This window comes from Amborella trichopoda, chromosome 1 (assembly GCF_054954075.1).
Source record: "Amborella trichopoda isolate Santa Cruz 75 chromosome 1, AtrichopodaSantaCruz75HAP2 v2.0, whole genome shotgun sequence".
Taxonomy (NCBI): domain Eukaryota; kingdom Viridiplantae; phylum Streptophyta; class Magnoliopsida; order Amborellales; family Amborellaceae; genus Amborella; species Amborella trichopoda.
Genome location: NC_142336.1, coordinates 51,215,735 through 51,237,597, shown reverse-complemented (window position 1 = coordinate 51,237,597; position 21,863 = coordinate 51,215,735). Strand labels below are relative to the sequence as shown.

General features: G+C 35.2%; 2 protein-coding genes across 14 annotated transcripts; one reads left to right on the top strand and one right to left on the bottom strand.

Moving 5' to 3' along the window:
- The first annotated feature begins 825 nt into the window (after nucleotides 1-825).
- LOC18448954 (vacuolar protein sorting-associated protein 55 homolog) lies at nucleotides 826-5,040 on the top strand. 12 transcript variants are annotated; one of them, XM_006859007.4, is made up of 6 exons: nucleotides 826-1,052; nucleotides 2,807-2,956; nucleotides 3,135-3,302; nucleotides 4,247-4,286; nucleotides 4,379-4,463; nucleotides 4,563-5,040. In XM_006859007.4, the coding sequence occupies exons 3-6, from the start codon at nucleotides 3,204-3,206 to the stop codon at nucleotides 4,753-4,755; spliced, it is 417 nt and encodes a 138-aa protein (XP_006859069.1). In that variant the 5' UTR covers nucleotides 826-1,052; nucleotides 2,807-2,956; nucleotides 3,135-3,203; the 3' UTR covers nucleotides 4,756-5,040. The 12 variants fall into 12 exon arrangements, with proteins under 12 accessions (XP_006859069.1, XP_088727511.1, XP_088727485.1 ...); XM_088871385.1 differs by having other exon boundaries at nucleotides 4,247-4,312; XM_088871354.1 differs by having other exon boundaries at nucleotides 939-1,052; nucleotides 2,882-2,956.
- A 9,710-nt stretch (nucleotides 5,041-14,750) lies between these two features.
- On the bottom strand, nucleotides 14,751-20,144 carry LOC18448953 (2-oxoglutarate (2OG) and Fe(II)-dependent oxygenase superfamily protein). Of its 2 annotated transcripts, none has more exons than XM_006859006.4 (3): nucleotides 19,602-20,144; nucleotides 18,842-19,163; nucleotides 14,751-15,198 (listed from the first exon to the last, which is right to left on the bottom strand). In XM_006859006.4, exons 1-3 carry the CDS (start codon nucleotides 20,066-20,068, stop codon nucleotides 14,944-14,946), a joined length of 1,044 nt encoding a protein of 347 aa, XP_006859068.3. In that variant the 5' UTR covers nucleotides 20,069-20,144; the 3' UTR covers nucleotides 14,751-14,943. The 2 variants fall into 2 exon arrangements, with proteins under 2 accessions (XP_006859068.3, XP_088727443.1); XM_088871317.1 differs by lacking the exon at nucleotides 19,602-20,144 and adding an exon at nucleotides 19,393-19,488.
- Nucleotides 20,145-21,863: the final 1,719 nt, after the last annotated feature.

Sequence of the window (21,863 nt, the reverse complement as noted above, 5' to 3'; positions counted from 1 at the left end):
CATCTTTAGTTATAAAATTTAAAACTTCAAAAAAAGTGTAGATCGAGCATATCTATAAAAACTTGAAAATTGATAGTAAAAAAATGTCTTAGAAGATGTACTATTTTCAAAAGTTGAAATCTATTTTTTTTCATGTCCATGCATCTTAGTGTCGAGATGATCAATTTGATGATATTTGGGCATCAAAACAACCTCTATTTTTGAAGGAGGCTCTAATTTGATTATTTAGAGCTTGCACTTTATATAAGCTTTTCCCATTTATAAAACAGGTTTAACTATAGTTAATTAAATATATGGATAAATTTTAGGGAAAATTACAAAAAAAGAAAAAAAAAAAAAAAAAAATCAAAATATGGCTTTTCAAACCCCCAGCAATTTTTTTTAGCAAGTTTTACCCCAAATTGAACTTTTCTAATAGAAACCCCCAAGTCAAAAAAGTCGTATTTGTTTTACAAAAATGGCCATAGTGCCGCACTGCCTCCATTTTATGTCGGACCGCATGTCCAAAGTGTCGGATCTCATGCTTTCCAGAAGTCCAAAGTACTTAACCACCCCCATTTTATGCGAGACCGGATGCCCAAAGTGCTGGACCGCCCCCATTTTTTGCTAGACCGCATGCTTTTTAGTAGCAAAGTGCCGGATTGCCCTCATTTTGTGCCGGACTGTCCCTATTTTGTGCTCGCATGCTTTCCATAAGGTATTTTGGTTTTTATTTTACTTTTTTTATGACTTGGGAGTATTGCTAGGAAAATAAAATTTGAGAAATTGAGAAAAAAAGTTTGGTCGGAGATAAGTTGTATAGGAAGTCTATTATTAAGTTTCTTCATGATTTAGTCTGGTTTTTAATTTTTGGATCCGGTTTGGGAACCAATCATTTGGTTCCGACCCGACCCGAACCGTTGCCCTCCCTTATTTGTGTTGCTTTCCTTTCACCGAATCGGCCGTTCTCTCTCTCTCTCTCTCCTCTCTCTCTCTCTCTCTCTCTCTCTGCGAATCGTAAAGCCCGTCCTCCTCGCCCGTCCACACGGCTCACTGGTCTTTGCTTTTCTAAGGTAAGTCTCTCCCTCTCTCTCTTCCCCCAATTTCTTTGATGTTTATTTCGTTTAACATTTTATCTTTGTCCAATTTTATAATTGAACTGATTGTTTGTGGTGAATTCCCTTAGGTGTTCATGTTCATTTCTTTTCCTCTCTCTAATGTTCATAGGGTTGAATATGGATGTCTTTCTCGATCAGTTTGTGTGATGATTGCTGGATATATCGAGTTTCTAATGTGAATACTCTCTCTATCTTCATTGTCTTATCCTCTCTCTAATGTTCATAGGGTTGAATATGGATGTCTTTCTCGATCAGTTTGTGTGATGATTGCTGGATATATCGAGTTTCTCATCTGAATACTCTCTCTATCTTCATTGTCTTAGCTGATTATTTTTTCATATTTATCGTTGAAATCTCCATTGCTGATATTTGGTTGCAGTAAGATGTTTCACTGTGTATTATTTCTCCTTTTTTTTTTTTGAATTTTTCTTGCTGAACTGCAGCTTATTTCGTATGTTTTACTCTGAAATCTGTATATTTTCTCTGTTTCTCTATCTGATAATGGGGTCTTGTTGTTCATTTTTATCAGTCTATGCTTTGTTTTGATTTGGGCAATCTCATAGACCCAAGCAGTTCTGTTTAACGAATTCTCAGTTTGCTCTTGAGATTGGATGATACATTTACAGTAGTCCAAGTAAGCTTTTGTGTACTGTGGCTCTTTTCTTCTCTTGAATTCCTGCCCTGTTCCATCAACATATGAGGATTGGTTTAACTTTGTGAAGATAGGTGGATCTATTGCTACTTGTTTTATCACAAGTTTCCGTACAATCCACTTTTATGTTGCATCAACGTCTTTGAGCTCAAGCAATCATTTTCATTGACAAGCATGGTTTATTCTGTCTGTGAAATTGCTTGGATACGCCTAAGTAAAGGTATCACAAAATAAAAAATTAAAATTTGCAAGGAAAGCAACCAATTTTTTTTGTTAATCTCACAATGTGCCCATCACAGAAGAAATAAATGTGCAGGACTACATGTGGTACATTTTAATTATGAATAAGCTTCATCGGCTCTGAGTTTGGGCCCTCTCTGGGATTTCAACGTTCCTTGTGGTTATATGACTATGTTTATCTGGCCCTAGTTACAAGGTTCTGGTACACAAAGGCGTGAAAAGTTTAGGTTCCATTTTTAGAGAACTCAGTTTTACAATTTCTACAAAAGATTGTTCGGTTTTCTGTGCAATTGGTGTGCTTGTATTGGTATGATACCAGGAGCAATATTTATGAACTATTCTCAATTGGTATCTCTACCATTGTAAATATGCACATGCTTTTTTTGATTTAATTTTAAATCAATCCTGCTATAGACCAGAAATCTCAGTTACTAATCCAAAGAACATTATGAACAAGTGCCCATTTCCAAATTCATGGAATATTCATACCTCATATTATGCTAATTACATTGTCCCGTATTGGCCATAGGGATAATCAGTCAAATATAGTAGTAGTACGCATATCTTTCCTTCTGCCAATTCTCATAGGCTCAAAAAGCTTTGCTCAAAATCTCTCTCTGTCTCTGTGTGTGTCTCTCTCTCTGTCCCTCTCCCTCTCTCTCTCTCTCTCTCTCTCTCTCTCGCTCTCTCTCTCTCTGTGTCGTTAAGTTTAATGGTATGGGTTCCTAATACATATCTGATACAGGTTTATAATATGCTTGTATGGGTTTCTACTATATTGATCCATGTTTATCATATGTATTGGTTTGGGTTTCAGACAGGTCAGTACATACTTTTCGGAAATATCCGCAAACTGTTGTAGGAGTACCCACAACTAATACTTCTGGTATAGGGCACACACACTTGAAGAAGGAAGGAGGTATTGGGTAACTGGCTCATGTCACCCAAATCTATCACCAGAAAGCCTGTACGTGTGTGCTCTGTCAAACTTCCCTTCTCATGTATTCTCTGTTTATTATGCAAATCTTCTGATTTCCTCAGTTTTGTGATCCCCTACTAAGTTTTGTGCAATAATCAGTTGTATAGATTGCAAAGTCTGATTTAATTGTGGGGGCTTTAATGGGAACCTGGTTATGTCCTTTCAGAGGAGCAAGTGTGCTTGGTTGCTAGTCTTCCCCAACGGTAAATCCTATTAAATTGAGTGTACCTACAAAATGGGGGACTGTCCAGGTTATGTTCTTAGCTGCTTGCACTCTTTCAATCTTGCTGGCTTGGCGGTTATGGTCTCTGCTGGAATTGTACTTCAAATCTTGGTAAAGTATTTGTAATCTTCTAAGGTTAACAGAAGAGGAAGTATGCTATGATCCATATGATTGTGGAAACAGTATGGTGTGAGGGTCATCATTGTCCAATTGATGGGTTGGTTGACGATAGAGGGAGAGTTGGGTGTACAACTGAAATAACTTATTAAGTGCTTTTTCTCAGAGAACCATTAAGAGTTGCTTATTTTAACACTGCCCTCATATGAGTCATGGATATTAAGAGAGCACCTATCTGTATATTATGTCTGAACTGGCAGAAGGGACACTTACCTAATTTGTTCCTTTGTCTGTAGACCCCCCATTTTAAAACATTCTACATTTAGAGGATATTCATATTTTTGAAATACTTGATACCTTCTTTTCTTCATTTTGTTAAAAGTAACTTGAGATGTTGGTGTTTGTAACACCAATATCTCACAAACACCAATATCTTATGGGTTTTAGAAACTGAATAGTAAAATAATGGTGTTTTGGGAAAACGATATTTTGAAATAATAGAGAGAAAAAAGATAAATTTTTTGGTGGAGGTGACAATTCAGAAACTACCCCCCTACTGAGTATGACATGGTTGTGGAAAATGAGATGGGTGTAGTGTTTGAAGTCAACCATATCCTAAGGGTGCTTTAATAAGGAGCCTTTGAATTAGTGACATTTTCATTGGGACCCAGTCTGCCTACATTGATGTCGAATGCATTCATGGGATGGCGATGAGATGAGGGCATCACAGCCTTCTATAGGACCAAATTAACTAGGGTCTTTTAATTGAAGACTAGTGAGTTGCTGATCTTAGTTTACATCATACTGACCCTCGTGATTATAATATACCATGACATGTGGATCGTTGTATGCCTAATAGAATGACAGGTTCATTCTTAAGATTTCAACAAAAAAGCATTTTTAAAGTAGGCTTTGAGAAGAACTCCATGTTGTTGCAGGCATGTGCTTTGTACAGCAATTGGTGGCCGATGCTGTCTGGTAGGATTAAAGCGAGAGAAAAAAAAGTGCGTGTTATTTGAAGTTAATCTCATAGATAATAATGATTTATAACTGGTGGATCTTTTTTGCAGCCCTACCATATGCACTTCTACCCATGCCTGCTTTGTTTTTATTGGGAAGTGACTCAACCTCTATACTTTCAAGTGAAACTAGTAGGCATGTATTCTGCAACCTACCTCTGATAAGGTTTTTGTTAGAGTAAAAGTTTGACATAGCATTGAGATTGATAGTTACTCCATGCTTATTTTTGAACAGTTGGGTAGATGCAGCAAAGTTCCTGACTGGAATTATAGTGGTGTGGAGCATTGCTATACCAACTATCTTGAAGCATGCAGGCATTATTGGGTGGGGGGCCATGTTTATGGATCTTTCTTCTTTTGTCATATTTATATTGTCAGCAATCTCTTATTTTCGGATGAGCAGTGAAGCTGAGTATGGTATACTTTGAACTTTGAATTGCGGATGACACCAGACACATACCAGTGCATTCACTTCTTTTATATTTGGAGAGTGGTTTGTCTACTCATTTAAGGATTTGTTTTTCTTTCTTGTCCCCGTCATTTCTTCTACCAATTTGAGGCTGGGGCCCTTTTTTTCTCTTTATGTTTTGGCAGTTTGCTGAAGCTTGTGGAGAAAGTGTATGTCATTGAACATATTCTAAGAACTCTCGAGATGTTTAATATTTTTTAAGCATTTCGTAATGGATGTGGTATTATATTCAGCTCTTGTGAAATCATTTGTTTGCATTCTGAATTTAGTCACCATCTCATATTCCTTTAACTATTGGTAAGATTCTCTGAAATTTTTTGAAGAATTTCATTCTACATCCTGATTTATATGTTTGCTTTCCAAATTTCTGTTTTTTTTTCCAGAACGAAGTTGTCTTTTTTCTTCTTTTGCTTTTAGCTTATCTTCAACTGACTTCAAGGACATAATTGTAGATTTGAATAAGAACGTTGATGTCTTCTAGAGGAAGAACAGCCGAGAATGAGTCTATATGAGTGCTATAAATTGCTGCCGGATTGTGAATCATTTATGAATTAATTTATCTTAATGGGTAACGAACTGTTCTATGACGTTCCTTTATAATTTTTTTTTTCCATTTGATCAAACAAGTTTTTCACATTTTAGGGGGTTTCGTGTACTGCTAAGTTTAACAGAAGTTTGTAACCTTGAATATGACTACTGGAAATTACATATTCACCATGATGTTACTAGAAATATACACTCTGGTGAAGATGAGAGTTCCCGATATAAGAAACCTGATATTAGAAACTTATTTTAACTGATTTTGTGCTGTAAACATATATCCTAGCAAAGAATTCAACCTTTAGGAGAACCCATTGCCTGGAATCATGTTGATCGAGGAAGCATACTTTCGCGTTTATGTGTTGGTTTCTCAGCTTGAGCAATGTCTGTTGCAAACATTATTCAAAAGATAATTTTTTCTATGTTTCTCTGTAGGTAAAATCTCTGGTGTAATGAGAAATGGTTTTGTCCAGTTCCACTATGTATGCTGCTATAGGGATGGGATGACTTTGTAAATTGATTTGGGGATTCTTGAAGCTCATCGATTAACATCAATTAGTTGGATTTTGTGCGAGGAAGGGATGACTTGGAGAAACTGTTAATTAGTCCCTGTTATTACTAGGATTAACTGTTTCTTACTTAGCCTAAGATTGGGAGATTTGTGTACTTAGAATACACCTATCAAACAAATTCTGGCCATGGTTGCTTCTCCTTGACCCAATCTACATAGCACAGACCCATCTCCGTTAAGATTGGACTTGGTGTGGCTCGAAAATGTGCAAAGATGGTGGGATAGTTTTGATGTTTATGGGTGATCTATTTGGAGATTCCAAAAAATAGTTACTATTCTGAAACCAAATTAAAGATCTACATGTGGGGGGTTTGGGAAATTAATTAAGGAATGTGTTCATCATGTTCCTCCATAATGAATTCAGTGCCCTCAAATAAGGTGGAGAGAAGGCCGACTTTTCGAAGGGTACATCAGGATACTCTTTTTGAGATGACGATTTCATTTGTCCACAGAAATCTAGAGCCTTTAAGGCTGAGAGAAGTGGACAGTTCCTTTGCAAATCAGGGCTCTCGAGAAAAATATGTACATGCACACAAGTACGCGCACGCACACAAAGGGAGGGAGGGGAGATTCGACAATGCGCTCAAGGATTGCGGTGTCTAGCCACATTGTGTTTCCATTCCTCCTCCTGCTAACTTCACCTTACTAATACCTTTAAAATCTAATTTTTAATCTACTTAAAAAAAAGAAAAAAAAAAAAAGGTAGAAGTCTGTCTTCCCCATTGAATTACCCAAAAAATAAAATAAAAATAAAAATAATAATACATATATTGCTCTAAAAATAGCATTGGAGTGTATCCATTATTGGAAGTTGAAAAATAAATCTAGACTTATATGCAAATTAGATTTAAAAAAGCTTATGATCGGGTCGATTGGGGTATTCTCTCTATAATCATGGCAAAAATCGGGTTTAGTGCTAAATAAAGTAAAATGGATTATGAGCCGCTCCACGAATGCTCATTTCTCAGAGATTATTAATGGCATGTTTTTTCTAAGCTACTAGAGGATTAAGGTAGGGAGACCTCCCATCTTGTTCATTCTAGTAGCATAATCTTTCAGCGTAACGTTGTGTGAGGTAAGTGCAATAGGCCTGATTTCTGGCTTTAAGATCTCTAAGCATCGCTATCTCATCACTCATCTATTATGCGCAGACGACGCAATAATGTTCACTGATGTGAGTGCAACAGAATCCAGGAAATTTAAACCCTAAGAAATATGTTCACTGATGTGAGTGCAACAGAATCCAGGAAATTTAAACCCTAAGAAAGCTCTTTTCTTTTTTTAATTCAAAATCACGTCAATCTCCTTCAACCCTCTTCCAGTCCCTATTTATAATAAATGCCTAATTTAGACCATAAGAAATTTTCACTCTAATTGAAATAGAAGTCTTAATTAAAACAAAATTTGTAATGTCGTTTTTGCCCTATCACCTCTTAAAATCCTTAAAAAAAAGGAAAAACAAAAAAAAGAAAGAAAAAAACTAGAATCTTTAAAAGTTTAAAAACTCTAAATATAAACCATAAAAATTTCTGAAAATACATTCCCAAAATTTATTTAGAAAATTTTAAAATAGAGGCATCTGCCATGTGTCAATCTTTTTTGGTTGGAGACAATTCGTCCTCGAGTATTAAAGTGTGCTAAGATGAATTCAATAACAAAATCACCTTGTTCAATCTTCTTCTTCGGTGGCTCAAACATTATTTGTGGTAAATTTTTTTTCTAAAGAAACGAATTCTGGTGTATTTATTGTAAAATCAATACAAATTTATCAAATTTGGATATCTTTGAATTTACATTGAAAATCATGTAGAAAACTTCAAACTCAATTTCTGATTTCTGGCCTTTAGAGGATTTCTCAACAGCTATTTCATTACTCTTTGAATCATCACATCATCATCATCATCCAACCTTTATTGCAATTATTTGGGGTCGGCTGCCTTTGTAACGCAACCCACTTCATGTACCTTTGGGACAAGTTAAGGGAAAGTTTAAGATCCTCATGTACCATGCTTTCGCTACGCTATTTTGAATCCAATACCCTAAATCTCTTGAACGCTCTACCTCTTTGAGATCCTTGAGATCTTCATATTGAATCCTACCATGAAATGGATATCCTAAGAGATTTTATTGCTCATCTTAGCATGTGTGGAAGATTGGTGGAAAATCCTAAACAATGAAAATAAATATTCTCCATGGTTAGCCTCCTCAATATCACGAACCACGAACCATATTGTATCCACAAGCATCAATATTACCTCTCCCTTGGTCGTGAGTCAAATTATGCTCTTCAAAATTTGGAATGTCCATCTCTAAATCAAAGCCTTAGAGTGTGTGTCTGCCATGCCTAGGCCTTCTATCACTTTTCTCTTCACATAACTCTTCATGGGGAGTACAGTAGTCACGCCCCAAGAATTTATAATATTGATATTCTTGAGATGTGACAGTCAAAACATATATACATCTCTTGATAGAACAAATTTAAAATGGCGAATTCTTACAAAGTAATAAAAGAAAGTATAAGCACAACTACAATATTTTCCAAAGTTGATTCGGACGAGCACTCAAAATGAAACCGTAATTATTCTGAAAAAAATGTTTACCATAATTTGATGAGTTTGACTACTCAGTAAGTGATCATCATAATCCTAAAAATAATCATGGTTGAAAGATATCAATATTTTCAAAAAGGAGATCTATTAACAGAAATGCATTAACAGTTTCACTTTAAAAAATGCATAATTAAGTATAATTCGAATAATTGAAATGCATATAACATTTTAACGGCAGTGCATAATTCAAAAGATTTCACAAAATACCCTACTGGCGTCCCAAGTAGGTCACCTATATACCCCATCAGCGTCCTGATGGGTTCACTTAATCCCTATCGGTGTCCCAGATATGTCCACTTAATCCTTGTAAGTCCACTTATACCTCACCGACGTACCAGATGAGTCCACTTAATCCCTACCGGTGTACCGGATAGGTCCACTTATACTTCACCAACAAACCGGATGAGTCCACTTGCATACTTAAAGTATTTCTAAATCTCTTTAAACATTCGAAAGCAGAATATCATGTACTCAACATATCACTGAAATTATTAATATCAATTTCACTGAAACCATTAATAACAATCACTTCAATAACATTTAAAAAATAACCAGTCAAATATTTTGGGCTCAAATTTAGAAAGGTAGCGGTTCATAAGGACATTCTAGCATAATTGCCAATCTAGTATGTATAGAAAACTCTTATGGAAATCTAAGAATACAGAATTATCACAATTTATGGGATGTCAATTTGCAGATAAACATTTCACAAATGATGCTATAATCAAATGCAAAAATATCAGTTTTCAAATAATAAGGCAGTCATTTGCACATGAATTTTTCAATGTCTAAATATTCAAAAACAGTAGAAAGAAATCTCACAATTTTACTAAAAGTAGAAATATCACATTTATTGCTAATAATTTTACAGTATCTAAAATTTTCTAACAATAGACAAGAAAAATAAATAAATTTATTTATAAGAATTTACAGCATTTAAAATTTCTAACATAGATAAAATATCACAATTTTATTAAAAAGATTATTTTTCAAAATAATGAGGTCACTTGCGCATAAAATTTATCACGCTTAAAATTCATGAAAATAAGCAGAAGTAATTATTTCATTTCATTTTTAAAAAGAACGGATTATTTTTCAAGATAATGAAGTCACTTACCTAAAATATTTGATAGGGCGCTTCCGATAAAAAATTCAGCTAAAGAAAGAAAGAGCTCACTGCATTTCGACCAGAGAGAGAAAGATCTCGAAACTCGCCACTCCTATTTAAATTCTTAAGATATCTTATTATATTATTTTATTAAGTTACACCTCATACATGAGGTGTGACAATTATATTCCACATAAAACGTTTAAAGCCGTAAAAGAAAGGAAAAGTTAACAAAAAAGGTGATGGTCCTTAAAGACCACAATACTTATATGGACCACCACACTATAAAAAATTATTTATTTATTTTTATTGTTTTGAAAGTTCGTGGTAAAAGAGTTGTACTGGATATCTTCTTGGGCGGAAAGTTCAGCGCCTCGTCCTATGAGTGATGCATGCTAAAACCACTCCACTCTGCCAATCTTGCACCCCGTTTTCTCTCTCTCTCTAACTCTCACTCCATACTACTAAAAACCACTCTGCTCGTTGAAACCAGCTTGCTCTCTCTCCCTCTCTCCCTCTCTCTCTCTCCATACTGCTAAAACCACTCGACTCTGCCAATCTTGCACCCCATTTTCTCTCTCTCCATACTGCTAAATATCACTCGCTCTGCTCGCTGAAACCAACTCGCTCTCTCTCTCCATACTGCTGAAACCACTCGCTCTGCTCGATGGAACCACACTCTCTTTCCAAATGATAGGGATAAAAGTTAGGGGCTTACCATCAAATAAGTTTCATCTTTAGGGGTCATAACAATATTTTCCCAACAGTTAATCTTCGTGTGTGTGTGTTACAAGAGAAAGCATACCATACATTAGTACTTTTTAGGCAACTGGGGACATCCCCTGCCGAAGGCACATGTTATTCCCTGGTTAAATTTAGTCTCCATTGTGCACCATTGGATACAGATAGTGGACATCCCCCGGATGCATGTTTTACCTTGTTACAGTGCTATCTACAGCCTATTGTACAAGTTGTTTGGTTTAAACCGGTAATCAGAGATGGAATGGAAGCCGTGTATAAAAAAAACCAAAGCATCGGTAGATTATTATATGACATTATCTACAAGAAATGTTCAAGCTTTCAAGCAACTAACCAAGAGAACAAAGACTTCGATATTTTTTCTTCGAAATAACAAAGACTTCCATATTCTAAGAATACAAAGGAACTTAAATGGCCTCTTTCCTTTTGGATAAAGCAGAGGTCTAAAATGACTCACGCAGAGAAATGCCACTTCACACTATTCCTCAATCTAAGAGGTTCCTTCAATGCGTGTCGTCATACTAAAAGAGTGATGAGAGAATAATTGATCTCAAATTGCACGATATGGTCTAAGTTAGTAATATGGTTTTGGTAAATCAGTAACACGCTTTGATAATGAAGAGTTTCAACTTTCAATATTATGTTGATGACCATCTAGGTGGATGGTCTTCACAAAACAATATCGTTTGTAGTCCCTCCATTACCTTTTCTTACACTTCAATGTTTGTCCAAAGTGATTTGAGGCAGCTTTCTTAAAGAACTCAGATATCCTGCAATGGAGTCCAAAATTTGGTGTAGTCCCAGTTTGTAATACTCTTGTAAGTGAGAGCAGTATAAATGAGCTTACTAAGCCACTGCTAAATACATGAGAGTTATTTTCTACCATAAGCTGAGATAGCAATCTCGAGTTTGGTGTCTTGAAATATGTAATTCTCGAGTGCCATTTTTTATAATTGCATTGAACTTATGTTCTATCAAAGATCCTTGCTCATTCATAGAGGAGGAAAATGTGGCATGCATATGGAATCTAATAACAAGCTGCATTTGATGATGAGATGTATCCCTTGACAAAAGGCATATTATGAGTGATGCACACTGACGTATACAAGGAAGGATTCTATATAAAGCTAACCTAGGATGTTAGACATGGCCACATAGCTAATTTGGGTTTTCTCTGATTGGATGGAGTCCTTGGTACTCATGAAGAAAGAATCCTTATATAGACTTGATCAGAACAAAAACGTTTTTCAAGGAGAGGCCAGACAAGCAATGATTTTCACTTCCTCTTGAACCAAGACGAAGCCAAAATCATATTTATTAAGCCTACAAATTATACACACCATAGAACAGTATAGTATGTTTAGTGACCCCTATCATAAATTCAAGACAAATTGGATCGAATACTTCACATTAACTACTTTTGCACATGATATAGCTGTCCATTTTGAACCATCTGGTGTTGTTAAGGGATTCACCATGAGTAACAATAGGTTCTGAAAAACAAATGACAAACTGAAACTCGGTAGGAAGTGATCAGGTTGGGCTAGGTCAGCCTTCGCCCATGAGAGAGCATAATTTGCCAGAGGACCCAAATAATACCATTTGATCCCCATCGGTCGAAATAACTTACGACTCACTTCCCAATCGTTGAAGATCAACCACTAAACCCACTGGTCCATGAACCTCATCATAAATTTCCTCCAAAATACATCCTTTGTCGTGCTAGAGCCTCACAGCAAAGCCCATACAAAATCCTGCCGTTCATAGTATCGAGGCCTATGGTTGTCCCAACTTCAAGCTTGGTTTTGACGATAATTTGACTCAACTTCAAGCTTACTTCATCTGCGACCAGATGAAAGCACACTTTGGATTGCTATATTACTTGGTAAATTTCTTATAGCCATTTTGTGATCTGTTAAGCATCTCAAATTAAACTCACTCTGCATTCCAAACGACAGCATGGTCCCTAGGCATTCTCTTCAGGCTGTGAAAACAAATTAGTGTCAGAAGTTTTCCACTACTCAGTGAACCTAGCTCTTTCTTTTTGTTTTGCTTTAATTTGTTTTTTATTTTTCTAATGCACAGGAATTTGAATTCCTAATCAAATCAAATATCCGTTAGCAAGTTTTGCTAACTTCACCCCACATTGATGAGGGGTCAAGTAAGACACTTTTCATCTATCTCCTCAAGATCACTTTAAAAAATATAAGTTTAAGAAAAAATTCAAATATTTTACTTTAGCAACATCTATGTCTTGTGGCCTTCGACAGAGAAATTAAAGCATGATTCATACAGGGTTTTTTACTTGTGGTACCATTATTGAAGATATAACAACAAAGAAAAATAAAAATAAAAATAAAAAGAAAAGTCGATAACAGTACTGTATTAACAAACTCCAAAATTGGATGGACAGAGGAACAAGTTACCTCAGTCTGATCACTGAGATTCACAACAATGGCATCTGGTAAAGGTTCCACGGTTATCCAATCCACATCATTTAATACTTGAAGACCCCCAACATCATCTTGTACAAGAAGGGTAATTCCACCCATGTACGAATGTGCTTGCAAACCAAGAGTAAGTTCTGGTTGTGGGCATGGGGGATAATAACTTAATAGTAATATTCTGATAAGGTTCACCAATTGCCTCTTGGATATAAGCAGATGGCAAGCCAAGACTTTCAGATATAATCTTTAAAAGCTTTTGAACAAGCAACCTCATCTGATCACTGTATCTTAGTGCAACATCCCTGCGCACAAGATGGGATAAAAGTATTCTTCGCGATAACTATGTTGAAAATCTCTAAAGAAATATCTTTTTTCTCGAATGTACCATAGAAATAATGGTTATATAGTGTTAAAGTTGAGAGAGGAACAAGTAACTTTGATTCAATATCTTTTTCTTACTCTTTTGAATTGATTCAATGGCTATTACTCACTTTGTGATTTAGTAGTGTGATCTGAACCCCAAGCTTTACCCCTCTCTAAGATGATTATTTTAAAACAAAAATGCTCTCTCTCTCTCTCTCTCAAGAAAATCTCGTTATGGTAGTTTGAAAAAAATCAGTTTGAAGCCATGTTTATGAGCCAGAATTCCATTAACAGACAGCAAAGAGAGAGAGAGAGAGACAGAGAGAGAGAGAGAGAGAGCTTCATGACCAAATAAACAAAACAACTAAACTTCCTAACCAAAATTCACCCAAAAAAATAATCAATCAAACTACCCTGTAATCATCTGGAAAATCAGGCCAATTATTCGGATTTCTCCTGAACTCTGGCAAGGAATGGTGGTCAAAATAGTCTCTCCAATCCAGCATCCTACTACCATAACCCTCACTCGCTGCAAAATTAGCATCACAAGCATACCTGATCTTATAATCCAAGCTCAAATAAAATAGACCCATGCCTATCCTCTTCATATCTTCTATCAAATTTTCTGAAACGCCATGGTTTCTTACTTGAAAAGCTCCCGATTTCTGGCACACTTGTTTGACTTGGTGTTGGACAAGGCTGGAAAACTCGGGATCAAAGTTGCAAAGGTCAATGACAGAAACTTGGGTTTTATTAAAATTAGGGTTTAGAGAGAAAGAGGGTCTTTCATGGGGTAGTTTGAATGTAAGGATAAGGGACGTGAAAGAGAGAGAGGTGTTGGACTCTCTGTGAAGACACCATTGTTGTGTTTGGAACCTATCTGTGAAAATCGAGAAAATCTTTTGCTGATAATTTCCCTCTTGCAAACATGAAAATCTAGAAACAACTGTTAATTACAAAAATAAGTGATTATAGGTTGAAATTTATCATTTGATTAATACTTTTTAGTCATAACCATTCATGTCATTACTTACAAAATGAACGGTTAAGATCGTATTTTATTAAATTTCTCCACTCTTCCCCTCCATCTCCCTGTCGTTCTGATAGTGTATTTTTTTTCCTTTTTCACTTTTTGGTTGTTAATTTTCAGCACTTTTGCTTATTCACAATATAGTAAATCTAAAAGGAAAAATATACAATAAGACCTTTTATTTTTGGTATAAGGTAGTCACAATTAATCTTGATTATTAGATGTAAAATTAGATTGTTGCATTATTACATAGACCAAACTCAAAGTTCAAAAGAAATTTTTTCGAAGTATGTGACACACCTAAGCTATCCAATTTTCACATCAGATGATTATAAGTAATTGTGACCTTGTATCAAAAGCAAATAGTTTCATCATATAAAATTCCAATTTAAAATAGTATCATAACAAAAAACATATTAACAAATGTCACACATAGCAAATGATACATGGACATGATCATCGTAACAAACTCAACTGTGACAAGCAAAACATATGAGTAATTTTTCTGTGGCAGCCAAGGATTTTCCTTTTGTAAAGCTTTGATATAGAATGGAACAGTAACAAGTTAACTTTCATTTCACAAGTGGCATACCAGCAACAAAATTATGCACGTCAATTGGAGTGATTGTCACATTCACAAATGGTCTCAGCACATTCACATCTCTCGCTCTCATGGTTTATTCTATGATCATGCTCACCCTCAAATTGCTTGATCTCACTCTACAGATGGTTCCCAATTAGAAGCGCATCAATATTTCTTTTACCATCAGGGCCTTTACCATACCATGTAGATACATAGTCCCCATACAACACGTCTAGATATCGAGCAGGCGAGCTATCAGTTATGAGATGGGGAGCCGGAAGTATTTTCGTTTCCTTTGATGGGTCATAAAATGTTGCTACTGATAACCTTGCACGATTGGCATTGACAACAGCACGATGCACTGCACTCTTGAATATACCATTGCTTATGATCTATAGGCATGCAAAACAATAAAAGTTATCAGCAAAAAGAAATCAAGGGGATACGTTAAGACATAGATGAATGTTAAGTTGGGACTGAGAAAGCCACTGTCTTTTCTTTTCTTAATAACAAGAACCATAAAAAAAAAACAGTCACTGGTATTAATTTACAAATAGTAGCAATATTATATAGAGAAAATTCCAGAATGTACTGCCCCCAACGAAACAAGTAATAGATAAAAAGTAACATCACAAGCAAATTCTTTTTGCAAGTAATCCCAAACAAAGTTAAGGGAAAACATCGTTATCACCCCCAGAAATCCCACTTATTTCATGGTAACCCCCATCCTTTATCTCTATTAAGTAGAATTAAGAGGTTTATAAATATTTCATTCCATCCCCTCCAAATGTCCTACCATCCTTTTTTTGTTTGATCCTCATCAAATGCTCAAAGTATTTCTCCAATGACACTCATGTCCTTTCTCTCTCTTCTCTTTTTATTTATTGTTTCTCATAACCCATAATCCTAACTGTTTGTGCTCCTCTTCTCTCTCTTTGCACTAGCTCTAATGGTAGCATGGAGCACTTTGGTGGTGACTCATGTGCTTTTGTTACTTATCAAAAGACAAAGTTGGTTTATGGGTTTTTGAGAAATAAAAAATAAATAAGAAAGAGAGAAAAAGGATGTGAGTGTCATTTAAGAAATACTTTGGGGCACTTTGGGAGTATTAAAATAAAAATGGATGGTATGGACATTTGGAGGGGGTCATCATTATCATCATATCATCATCAGAGCCTTTTTCTAACTATTTAAGGTTAGCTATACAAATCATGGTTTGCCATTTTGCTCTAGTATGGGAGATAACATAGATTCAAGATTCATGAAAAGTTTTGACAAAGTTTTATGTTGGCTGCCTACTTAATATAACTTATATTTGGAGGGGGTGGAATGAAATACTTATAACTCCCTAACGTTGATTGATAGGGATAAAAGGTGGGGGCCCACCGTAAAATAAGTTGAATTTTTTAGGGGTCATAATGATATTTCCCCTAAAGCTAATCTTCGTGTGTGCGTGTGAAGTGCGTGCATGCATGCATGTGTGTGCGAGTTCGAGTGCATGCATGCGTGTGTGTGGCTGTATGTTACAAGAGAACGCATACCATACATTAGTGCTTTTTATAGCAACTGGGAACATCCCCTGCTGAAGGTAGAGGTTAAATGGATACTCCCTGGTTATATATCATCTCCATTTTCCACCACTGAATACAGATAGTGGATGTCCCGGCATACACCAATGCGATTTATATTCTGCATTGGTACAATGCTATCCATAGCCTAATCCACATTTCAGATACTATATGTCCTTATCTCCCAATACACAAAAGAATGTCCTTACCTCCTAATACAAAATATTTTTACCAAGGGTGGTTTGGTTAAAACCGGTAAAAGGAGATAGAATAGAAGCTGTTGATAAAAAAAGTAAAGCATTGGTAGATTATCCTATGACATCATCCGCAAGGAATGTTTAAGCTTTCAAGCAACTAACAACGACTTCTGTATTTTAAGAATATAAAGAGAACTTAAGACCTTTTTTTCGATGAAGTAGAGAACTAAAATGACATGCATAGAGAAATGTCACTTTACACTATTCCTCAATCTAAGAGGCTCCTTCAATGAGTAGTTGTCGTATTAAAATAATGATGAAAAGAAGAATCAATCTCAAATTGCATGACATGGTCTAAGTAATAGCAAACTTTGCAATATGGTTTTGGTAAAACAGTAACAACACTTCGACACTGAAGAGGTTCAACTTTCAATATTATGTTGACGACTATGAAGATGGCTGGTCTTCACAAAACAATATCATCAGTAATCCCTCCATTACCTTGTCTTGTGCTTTAATGTTTACCCAAAGTAATTTTAGGTAGCTTTCTTAAAGAACTCAAATATCGTGTGATGGAGTCTCCTAAATTTGGTGCAGCCCCAGTTTGTAATACTCCTATCAGTATAAAATGCGCTTACTTAGCTACGGCTAATATACCCCATAAATATATGAAAATTTGTTTCTATTATAAGCTGAGATGGTAACTTCAAGTTTAGTGTCTTGAAGTATGTAATTCTCTAGTTCCATTTTTTATAATTGCATTTAACTTAAGTTCTATCAAAGATCTGCTAGCTCACACATGGAGGAGGAACATGTGACATGCATCTAGAATTCAATTCAGGATAAGAGACCTATTGCAAGCTGTATTTGACGATTAGAGTATCCCTTGCCAAAAGACAGATTACGAGTGATACACATATTCCCTGAAGTACTTACGGGTAATGATTCTATATAAAGCTAAACTAAGATGTTAGACATGGACACATGGCCAATTTTGGGTTCCTTACGAACAAAAACCTGTTGGATGGAGTTCTTGTTATTCATGAAGAAGAATCCTTTCATAGACTTTGACCAGGACAAAAAACTTTCTCAAGGAAGGCCAGACAAGCTATGATTTTCACTCCTTGACGAACTCAGAGGAAGCCAAAATCATATTTATTTAGCATATAAAGCATACACACCATAGATCAGCATTGTATGGCTACAAGGGTCAAGGATATCCCTGTCATAAATTCAAGACAAATTGGATATCCCTATAAATACTTGCAAATTAACTAGTTTGTACGTGATATAGCTGCCCATTTCGCCTTGTTAAGGGATTCACCATCGGTATGAATCTGAAACTTGGTAGGAAGTGACCAGGTTGAGCTAGGTCAGCCTTCGCCCATGAGAAAGCCTAGTTTCCTGGAGGACCCAGGAAATAACTTAAGACACACTCCCTAACCCACTACATTACACCCACCACCTCCATGAACCTCATCATAAATTTCCTTCAAAATACATTCCTTGTCATGCTAGAGCCTCACAAGGTCAATGCTAGTGCCCCACAGCAAAGCCTATACAAAATCCTGACATTCATAATATCGAGACCTATTGTTGTGCCAACTTCAAGCTTACTTGTTTTGGAGGATAATTTGACTCAACTTCAAGCTTACTTCATCTGTCACCAGATGAAAACACTCTTTTGGATTGCTATATTACAGGGTAAATTTCTTATAGGCATTTTGTAATCTCTTAAGCATCTCAAATCAAACCTTACTCCACATTCTAAAAGACAACATTGCCCTAGGCATTCTTTTCAGGCTGTGAAAACAAATTGGTGTCAGAAATATTCCACTACTTAGCCAACATAGCTCTTTTTTTTTGTTTTGTTTTGATTTGTTTTTTATTTTTTCAATGCACTGGAATTTGAATTCCTAATCAAATCAATATATCTTAGCTTGTTTTGCTAACTTCACCCACCTTGATGAGGGGTCAAGTAAGACTCTGTCATCTATCTTCTCAAAATACAGATCACTTTAAACATAGGACATTACCGTTGATTTAAGGAATAAAAATATAAGTTTAAGAAAAAATGCAAAAAATTTACTTTAGCAACATCTATGTCTTACGGCCTTTTACAGAGAAATTAAAGCATGATTGATACATAGTTTTTCACTTGTTTGTACCATTATTGAAGATACAACAACCAAAAGAAAAAAAGAAACAAAACCCGATAACAATTCTGTATTAACAAAATCCAAAATGGGATGGACAGGCGAACAAGTTACCTCAGTCTGATCACTGAGATTCACAACAATGGCATCTGGTAAAGGTTCCACAGTTATCCAGTCCCCATCATTTAAGACTTGAAGACCCCCAACATCGTCTTGTACAAGAAGGGTAATTGCACCCATATCCGAATGCGCTTGCAAACCAAGAGTAAGTTCTGGTTGTGGGCATAGGGGATAAAAACTTATAGTAATATTCTGAGAAGGTTCACCAATCGCCTCTTGGATATACGCAGATGGCAAGCCAAGACTTTCAGATATAATCTTTAAAAGCTTTTGAGCAAGCAACCTCATCTGATCACTGTATTTTAATACAACATCCCTGCGCACACAAAATCAGAAAAAAATTTCATTATCAACGGGAAGAAGGGATAGCACTCATTGTATTCTTTGCGATAACAATGTTGAAAATCTCTAAAGAAGTACGGATTTTCTCGAATGTACAATAGAAATAATGGTTAAATAGTGTTAAAGGTGAGAAAGTAACAACTACCATTGATTCAGTATCTTTTTATCTCTCTTTTGAACTGATTCAATGGGCTATAACTCACTTTGTAATTTAGTAGTGTGAACTGAACGCCAAGCTTTATCTCTCTAAGATCATTATAAAATTATTGAAAGGGCAATTAAAACAAAAACGCTCCGTACCCATCTGTAATTCAAGAAAAAAGACAGAAAAATTCAATCTTCTTCAACATTTTAGGCAAAATCAAGTACGATTCATCCAAACAAAAAAGGCTTCATAATCGATCAAACAAACCTGTAATCATCTGGAAAATCAGGCCAATTATCCGGATTTCTCCTGAACTCGGGCAAAGTATGGTGGTCAAAATAGTCTCTCCAATCCAAAACACCTTCCTCTTTGACCAGCATCCTACTACCATAACCCTCACTCGCTGCAAAATTAGCATCACAAGCATATTTGGTCTTATAATCCAAGCTCGAATCAAAGAAACCCATGCCTATCCTCTTCATATCTTCTATCAATTTATCTGAAACTCCATGGTTTCTTACTTGAAAAGCTCCCAATTTCTGGCAAGCTTGTTTGATTTGGTGTTGGACAAGGCTGGAAAACTCGGGATCGAAGTTGCAAAGGTCAATAACAGGAACTTGGGTTTTATTAAAATTAGGGTTTAGAGATAAAGAGGGTCTTTCATGGGGTGGTTGAATGTAAGGAGAAGGGACGTGAGAGAAAGAGAGGTGTTGGACTCTCTGTGAAGACGCCATTGTTGTGTTTGGACTTCGTTTCAAAGGAAGGACTCAAAAGATTTGGATTTAGGGGACACACAGAAATGTGCGAGACGGAAATGTGAGAGACGGAGCAAATAATTTCCATTGTTTTTAGGACTGGATTTATTGACGCTCTGTTTGGTAACTGACAAAGCCGTTTGGTTGGATGAGTGTTATGAGCAATGGTTTGAAAAACGGATCGGTGATCCGGATCGGGTATCTAAAAAAAAGATCCGGATCAGAGAATAAGCGATCCGGATAAAAAATAGGGTGAAACGGTCTGAATAAAATTTAAAAAAAATTCGAAAAAATTATTAAAATTCATTATAAATATTGTGTTTTAGGAATTCAATAAGAAATGAGGGTACTCCATTAAGAATTTTCATGTTTTTGAATGAATATGCGAATATTGATATGTTCTTTCCCTGCCACCATTCAGCATTTAATTTACATCACACAAAAGGATAAACATAGAATTATCATGGAATAAGTATATCAACATACATGGACTACAATAAAGCATAAAATTAGTAACATATGATCTAAAAATAAAATGACAGACAACGTTATTGCTCTTCTTGGTCACGCTGGTACCATTGATTGAATTCGTTTAACAATTCATTTGTTCGATCTAAAAAGGAATCATCGATATTACCAAGCGTCTGACCATTCCCAAATCCCTGAATGTTAGTGTTTTGTTGTGTTTCCAATCCAAAATCCCCGAAGCTTGTCCATCTTTTATGCTCACCTGCACTGTCGTGCTCATCCCTACACTGTTGCTGTTGGGACTCGATATGTGAATAATATGGCTGGGATAGGGTGACCTCAAAATCATCATCTCTCTCATTTTCTCTTTGAATAATATGGATTAAAAAAAAAATAACAAATTTTCAAAAAAATTGATCATGGATTAAAAAAAAAAATCACAAATTTTCAAAAAATTCTATCATGGATTACAAAAAAAAATTCGATCATGGATTAAAAAAAAAAAATCACAAATTTTCAAAAATTTCAATCATGGATTACAAAAAATTCGATCATGGATTACAAAAAATTTGATCATGAATTACATAAAATTTGATCATGGATTACATAAAATTCGATCATGGCTTACAAAAAAAAAAAAACATAAAAAAACAAAAAATTCCATCGTGGATTACAAAAAATGAAAAAAACAATTCGATCATGGATTACAAAAAATTCAATCATGGATTACAAAAAATTCTATCATGGGTTACAAAAAAACAAAAAAACAAAAAATTCGATCATGGATTACAAGAAAAAAAAACAAACATTTCGATCATGGATTACAAGAAAAAAAAACAAACATTTCGATCATGGATTACAAAAAATTCGATCATGGATTACAAAAAATTCTATCATGGATTACAAAAAATTCGATCATGGATTACATAAAATTCGATCATGGATTACATAAAATTCGATCATGAATTACAAAAAAAAAAAACAAAAAAAAACAAAAAATTCAATCGTGGATTAAAAAAAAAGGAAAAAACAATTCGATCATGGATTACAAAAAATTCAATCATGGATTACAAAAAACTCTATCATGGGTTACAAAAAAAACAAAAAACAAAAAATGCGATCATGGATTACAAAAAAAAAAACAAACATTTCGATCATGGATTACAAAAAAAAAACAAACATTTCGATCATGGATTACAAAACATTCGATCATGGATTACAAAAAATTCTATCATGGGTTACAAAAAAAAAAAAAAAAACAAAAAATCCGATCATGGATTACAAGAATAAAAAACAAACATTTCAA